General features: G+C 42.3%; 1 protein-coding gene across 1 annotated transcript in view; it reads left to right on the forward strand.

Annotated features, from left to right (window-relative positions):
• Window positions 1–4,598, forward strand: part of LOC124550958 (cytochrome P450 4C1-like) — an 87,470-nt gene extending 82,872 nt beyond the window's left edge. The window contains exon 7 of the mRNA XM_047125773.1: window positions 1,952–4,598. Coding sequence (XP_046981729.1) covers window positions 1,952–2,386 — 435 coding nt within the window. The 3' untranslated portion in view covers window positions 2,387–4,598. The remainder of the gene's footprint in view (window positions 1–1,951) is intronic.
• The last annotated feature ends 3,489 nt before the right edge of the window (window positions 4,599–8,087 follow it).

Consider the following 8,087-nt stretch of genomic DNA (forward strand, 5'->3'; position numbering starts at 1 on the left):
CGGTCAAGAATACCAACTTACGACCGGGAGAGCGGTGTGCTGACCCCACGCCCCTCCTATCCGCATCCTCCACCCAGGATGACACGGCGGTCGGATGGTCCTGGTAGGTCACTCGTGGCCTGATGACGGAGTGCTTATGTAACTGAAATGTCTTTTACACCAGCATAGAGAGTCCCTGAGTTTAGTACATTATTTTTATTTACATTTAGCATCATGAGAATTGTAGTAACATAGAAATTTGCCACTTGATCTGCAGATAGGGGGTAGGAATACTATTTGCTTTGCAGGGTGGAAGATAATATTTGGAAATTTTTGAGGAAAGTGGTGTTACCCAACTCAGTTTGTTCATTAAGGATATAGTCTGCGGTGCTGTTTTCGTGTGAGTGTATTTCTATTTCTTCCAATATATTCATAGTGGCTCCCTTTTATGCTAGGTGTAAAATTTTTAAGTTGTTCTCAATGTTTCTCACAAAATGGTTTTCTTCAGCAATATGGACTGCAAATGAAGATTTGTTCAAGTTGCCAAGCCTTAAGGCATCAATGTGTTCTTTGTATCTAATTTCAAAGCTTCTGCCTATTTGTCCAATGTAGAATTTTGGGCATGAATCACGTTTGAGTTTGTATATTCCTGACTTACTGTAGGGGCTCTTGCAGGTGTTTACATCATGGACTACTTTTTGTTGTAATTTATTATTTGTGGTAAAGCTGATTGTGATATTTTTCTTTTTAAATAAGTTTGCTATTTGGTATGATAGTGGGCCTATGTATGGGAGAGCAGCATATTTAGGTTTGGCTTCTGTGGCAACTGATTTGGTTTGGAGTGCATGTTGTGTGGATTGCTGTTAAGTAGATCTGTGGTTTTTGTTTGCATTTTGTTGTGGAGTTTTTCTATTATTATGGGTTTATATACATTATTATGAGCAACTGTTTTACTTATATTGTTTTCATTTTGTTGATCTGTGTCATTAATTGGTACTTTTTTAATTCGATGTACCATGGCTATGAAATATGCCATTTTTTGTTGGTGGGGGTTTGCAAGCATCAGTAAGAGACCTAACAACTGTGCCAGACACTTGTTGTCTTATATAGGCGTTGCCGACCGCAGCGCTGAATTCTGCCTGTTTACATATCTCTGTGTGTGAATACACATGCCTATAACAGTTTCTTTGACACTTCAGTGTACAAGGTGTAATGGGTATAAGTGCAGATATTTTTTTCGGTGACTCAGGACGGTGTACTCAATAACATTACGTCAGTATTTGCTTCATTTACAGACTAATAATTACAGATAGGTATTAGGTGACGTATGTTTTTAGCCTGGTTGGTACCTCCAGGTATGTGTGACAAAAGCAAGACATTAATGCTTATTTTCTCATGGGTTCGGAGATGTTGAAGTGTGGAGATGTGGATGCAATGTGGTAAATGTATACAGGCATAGTCCACTTAGTGTTGCAGTTGTGGCTATACAAAAAACATCAAGTCGTAAAGTTGGTGACGTCTTTGGGAAGACTGGTTGACACAGAGAAAAAACAACCGACACATTGGTGTGTGTACATATTAAGGTGTCACATATAAAAGTATCTGCACGTATAACCATTACAAAAAAAAAAATGGTTCAAATGGCTCAGAGCACTATGGGACTTAACTGCTGAGGTCATCAGTCCCCTAGAACTTAGAACTACTTTAACCTAACTAACCTAAGGACATCACACACATCCATGCCCGAGGCAGGATTCAAACCTGCAAACATAGTGGTCGCGCGGTTCCAGACTGTAGTGCTTAGAACCCCTCGGCCACACTGGCTGGCCTACTCATTACACATTGTATTTAACATACCTACAGTTTCAGATTTCAGTTACTTCCAGATCTAAGAGTTTTACTTGCACGTCAACTCTTGGTGGACACACAGTATGAGTCCACATTTTCATTCTTTTCTTGGTGTGATCCATAGGAGACATTACGACTGTTCCCGCCGGTCCCGCTGATCCCTCGGGTGGCCTCGGAGGACCTCTGGCTGTCCAAGGGTCAGGTCCTGGTCCCTAAAGGCACCCTGCTCTTCGTGTCGTCCTTCCTCACACACCGCCTGGCGGAATTCTTTCCGGACCCACTGAGGTTCGACCCTTCGCGCTTCCTCGAGGGCTGCGGAGGAAAGGAGCACGCGTGCAGCTACCTACCATTTGGGATGGGCCCGCGCAACTGCGTGGGCTACCAGTATGCCCGCCTGGAGCTGAAGGCCATGCTGGCAGATGTCCTGAGGCGCTTCCGCTTCCTGCCACACACCACCTGGGAGGACCTGGAAGGCGGCACGCTCTCTGTCACCCAGCACCCCGTCAAGCCGATCAGAGTTTCCTGCGTGCCTCTGGAGGGACCTGTCACATGTGAATAGTACGCTTCATACTGGTCAAACCAAGCTCTTCCTGACCAGTATCCTGAGGCACTACTCCCCCCTGCTGCACAGGCACTTTGAGGATATGAACGACAATGCACTTCCTGTCACCCTACACAATGTCAGTGTGATAAGCTACTGCTTCCATACCTCTGCATGCAATAGCATGTAAGAGCACCCTCAACATAATTTTGATCAAGGCACACATATATTAAGGATGCTACCTGCCAGTCGGCATTAATTTATGTCAGTAGGGCAAGTTTGAACCTAAGTTTCTTGGATGCTATGACTACTACGCCATACAACTGATATAAAACAACGCTCTGGCAGACAATGGCTTTAATTTCCGTGTGTCTTGAGTCATAGTGTCTCCAGGCTCAACATGGTGCCTGTTTTTTCAGAGATGTCTGAAAAAACAGACACCACATATAGAATTAAGGCAATGACAGCCAATGATCCTTTCAGCGCAGATGCACACCAAGTGGGAATTCTTATGGCAATCAGGGAGGTGCCATGAGTAATGAGGCTAATGAGCAGGGGCGTGGGGTAAGTTGCGAATTTGGGGCTGATGGGAAACGTGCTACGTTAGTCTGTGGAGTTGTTCTGACCACTCTGTCTGGATGGTATAGTGGGCAGCCCGTCTGCCTAGGTTTCAATCCCAGTCCAGCACGAATTTTGAACTTGCCCCGTTGATATAATTCAATGGGCACTGACAGATAATGTCTATATAATTCCCTGGTGCCTTGATTCAAATTGGCTGCAGGATCGAAATGGTCTCTGTTCTTTTGGACAAGTCCGAAAGAACAGAAAGAATAGACACCACGCTCTGGTCGACATTACAAGGTGGTTTCCATTCCTGAAACATATGTTTTGGAAGAATCTGGTGGTCAAGAAGCCGAACATGATCTTCCGAGCGTACCTGCATGAGCCAGCACATAGGACCACCTTCCACACTGCTAGAGCTGGAAGTTATGCTGACGAATATCCTGAGAAGTTTCCAAACCTACCTCATTGCTGTCAGGATAACCTGGAGTTCAATGTCCTATCTTAAGCTTACATACCATCTGCCTAATCAGAGTCTCCTGCGTGTCCATGTTACCGTCTCCAGCAGTCCACGTCTGGTATTAGCCACCACAGTTGGAACCTTCATAGGCTGTTGTCACATATCGCTCTGAACTACAACACTGTGTGGTAATCAGCACTCAGTGAAACATGTATATGTGAAGTTTTCAGCCACACACAGACTGGACAGTTTGGTCAGCCGAAGATTCCACGCTTTGCAGCCGGCCATCCCCCACTGTTGAGCGCTCAGTCTGCACCAGACATGTAGTATCTACTGCTGGTTCTCAGCTCAGCGTCCAGTCGCAGTCTGGGAAGAGACTCCTTAAAAAGAAAGTGGCCAGGCATGGTATCCATCTAACATTCACGTCAGCACTGTATTTCATTCGAATCTATCACCAGAATAAACAGTATATGAATCATACACTGATTATATGGCATTAGAAACAATTGCCTGACCTATTGTAACCAGCTCACAAATGGATGTCTGGATCGAGCTGGTACTTTAAATCCCAACTGGCTCTGTTCCTCCATTGAGATTCATTAATTTACATTTGTATAAACCTGAGAAAGAAGGGGATCGAAGAAACTGAGGTGTGTGTTAACGGAATGGTGCTGGCTGGAAACCTTTTCAGTATCCTTGGATGAGATGAAAAATATGTGCAAACCTCTAACTCTGATAAGGGACAAGATGATAGAACATGTATTCGGACATCACAGAATAACTTCTGTAGTACTAGAGCTGTAAAGGATAACAATTGTAGGTGAACACTAAGATTGAAATATATACAACAAATAACTGAAGCAGCGCTACTATAAGATTAAGGTATTCTCACAGTAAAGGAAATCAGGGTTGGCCGCATCATAGTATTCAAAATTTTTAATAACTTCAGGAAATACATAAAAAAGTTGTGCTGAGCTACACATAAATGCTGACGCGGAATCAACTCTGCATCCACAATACTTCCACTTTCCCATCAATAATCACTATAGGACTGTATGTGGTTGCCTTCAATAATAGGAATGAGAATAATAAAATTTTTGTATTTGTGTTTACAGGAACAACGGCCACAAATATTTTACTCTCCCATATTAAAAGAACATTTGCGTACAGCATATGTAATGACATAAAATACACCGAATGTAAAATTTTTGACAGAAGTTTTTCTTTCTACTGTATGGTACTTTATCAACTCTCCTATTTAATATCCATCTTTTGATTTACAGCTCCTTATATTGGCCGTGTCTGCAGTTAAAATTTTTGGGATTTGAGGTCCGCCAGTTACGCAAAACACCGTTTTTCTCAGTACCCAAACATGTTTCGGCACCACTGTGCCATCATCAGTGGGTTTTAGTTTTTATTTATTCTGCAATGTGAACATCTTTGTTACATGATTATAAAATTATGTGCATTACTAAAAATGCACATAATTTTATAATCATGCAACAAAAATGTTCACATTGCAGAATAAATAAAAACTAAAACTAAAAATGCACATAATTTTATAATCATACAACAAAAATGTTCACATTGCAGAATAAATAAAAACTAAAACTAAAAATGCACATAATTTTATAATCATACAACAAAAATGTTCACATTGCAGAATAAATAAAAACTAAAACCCACTGATGATGGCACAGTGGTGCCAAAACATGTTTGGGTACTGCATAGCTGGCGGACCTCAAATCCCAAAAATCTCCTATTTAACTTTATTTTTGTTTTATTTTTAAGGGGTTGGGATTCAGACCAGCTACTCACAAACTGGTGTTGCTAGTATAAGATGTCCAGCTTCACAAGTAACGACATTACATTTCTTCCAGAGCTAAAATTGAAGTTATGCTTGTTAATTATGTAGGGAGTTTAAACATGGATTGCTTTGGTAGGTCTCCACAACGGACGTCACGTCCAAGTTAGATAGTGAGTATAGTCCTGTCGTACCAGCTGTTTTAACGATTCCATGGCATTACTGGAGAAAAAAAAAACGGCAATCAGATTTATGGAGGTGAGATCCAGTTATATTGGGTCGGTGTTTAAGTTCGCAGTATTTATCCATAACTTTAATAAATACAAAAGATACACATAGCAGAGGTTTTAGTCATCAAATAATATATTCTCCTTCACTATTTACAACAGTCTGCCACCGCTGGGGTAACTTTTCGATTCCACGACTGTACAAATCGTGTGGTTTTGAGGTGAAGAGTTCATCGAGCCACGCGGAAAGAAATTTCCTTGAAGGTTGTACGATAGAGAACGTAACCCAAACTCCTGCACAGCTTTTTCTGTCAGTCTTGCAGAATGCTGCCGGGCGTTATCGTCTACATCTGCATTTACGTGATTACTCTGCTATTCACAATAAAGTGCCTGGCAGAGGGTTCAATGAACCAACTTCAATCTGTCTCTTTACCGTTACACTCTCGAACGGAGCGCGGGAAAAACGAGCACTTAAATTTTTCTGTGCGAGCCCTGATTTCTCTTATTTTTATTGTGATGATCACTTCTCCCTTTGTAGACGGGTGCCAACGGAATGTTTTCGCAGTCGGAAGAGAAAACTGGTGACTGAAATTTCATGAGAATATTTCGTCGCAACGAAAAACCCCTTTGTTTTAATGATTGTCACTCCAATTCACGTATCATGTCTGTGACACTATCTCCCCTATTTCGCCATAATACAAAACGAGCAGCCCTTCTTTGTACTTTTTCGATGTCATCCGTCAGTCCTACCTGATGCGGATCCCACACCGCACAGCAGTACTCCAGATCAGGGCGGACAAGCGTGGTGTAAGCAGTCTCTTTAGCAGACCTGTTGCACCTTCTAAGTATTCTGCCAATGAATCGCAGTCTTTGGTTGGCTCTACCCACAACATTATCTATGTGATCGTTCCAGTTTAGGTTATATGTAATTGTAATCCCTAAATATTTAGTTGAATTTACAGCCCTCAGATTTGTGTAACTTACCGCGAAATCGAAATTTAGCTGATTTCTTTTAGTACTCATGTGAATAACTTCACACTTTTCTTTATTCAGGGTCAATTGCCACTTTTCGCACCTTACAGATATCGTATCTAAATCATTTTGCAATTCGTTTTGGTCATCTGATGACTATACAAGACGGTAAATGACAGCCTGATCTGCAAACAATCTAAGATGGCCGCTCAAATTGTCACCTACGTCGTTAATATGGATCAGGAACAATAGAGGGCGTATAATACTTCCTTGGGGAACGTCGGATGTTACTTCTGTTTTGCTCGATGACTTTCGATCTATTACTACTAAGTGTAACCTTTCTGACAGGAAATCACGAATCCAGTAACACAACTGAGGCGATATTTCGTAGGCAGGCAGCTTGATTAGAAGACGCTTGTGAGGAACGGTGTCGAAAGCCTTCTGGAACGTCACCAGAAACGTTACAGGTTAGTAATGGTCGGTGTTGGGCCGGCCGAAGTGGCCGAGCGGTTAAAGGCGCTACAGTCTCGAACCGCACGACCGCTACGGTCGCAGGTTCGAATCCTGCCTCGGGCATGGATGTGTGTGATGTCCTTAGGTTAGTTAGGTTTACGTAGTTCTAAGTTCTAGGGGACTTATGACCACAGCAGTTGAGTCCCATAGTGCTCAGAGCCATTTGAACCATTTGAAATGGTCGGTGTTGTTCACGAGCCAATTGATGACGAGCAACGTATGTACTTCTACGCAAGTCACCCCTCAGCTTGTAAGTATTTAATTCTACAGGAGATGTGGCTTCAGATCCTACATCTGCCTGTCTCAGGTATTTTAGTGTAACAGTATAATGAGAATGGATAATGCATTTTTGCTGATCACGAGTATTCGAACCGGCAGCCATAAGCTTCAGGTGCAGAATAAGGTGGTGGTTGCAATCTAACTGCACATTTTTGTGTATGTAAATGTGTGTTGCGAGGTGGATACCCTGCCCCTCCTCCACCTTCAGACAAGGCCGTGTTTCGTTTTATGGAAATATTCCACTTTTGATTGCAACCAAATATTTTACAATTCCAGATACACATTACTTGCAGTTTGGATGTATTGGGAGAGAATACGGTAGAATTCGGAATCTGAATAAACAATATCCTACAAATAACAATACGCTAAAAAGACTTGAGGTAGCAGGTCATAGGGCATGGCATCTAGTTCTTTTCTCCCTATATATTCCTATGCACTGAACTAGCAGTTTAGCAAACGAATGGATGCATACCACGTAGGCCAAAAAATATCTTATAGGTGGTGCGAACAGAATGCATCGTGTGTTTGAACCTGTGCAAAGATCAAAAAACAGTATTTACAATGTGCTACCCTGTACTCCGTCCTAATCACCCTCACTTAGCATCAATTACAGGCCGGCCGGAGGGGCCGAGCGGTTCTAGGCGCTTCAATCTGGAACCGCGCGACCGCTACGGTCGCAGGTTCGAATCCTGCCTCGGGCATGGATGTGTGTGATGTCCTTAGGTTAGTTAGGTTTAAGTAGTTCTAAGTTGTAGGGGACTGATGACCTCAGATGTTAAGTCCCATAGTGCTCAGAGCCATCAATTACAGAATGACTTACACAGTGGGCTGCTGTGTGATACTTTACAGTGTTTTGCAGTTTGACTACAGAGTAATAAGGTCCTACACATGGATAATGGGTTA

Source organism: Schistocerca americana, chromosome 9 (genome assembly GCF_021461395.2).
Source record: "Schistocerca americana isolate TAMUIC-IGC-003095 chromosome 9, iqSchAmer2.1, whole genome shotgun sequence".
Lineage (NCBI taxonomy): Eukaryota > Metazoa > Arthropoda > Insecta > Orthoptera > Acrididae > Schistocerca > Schistocerca americana.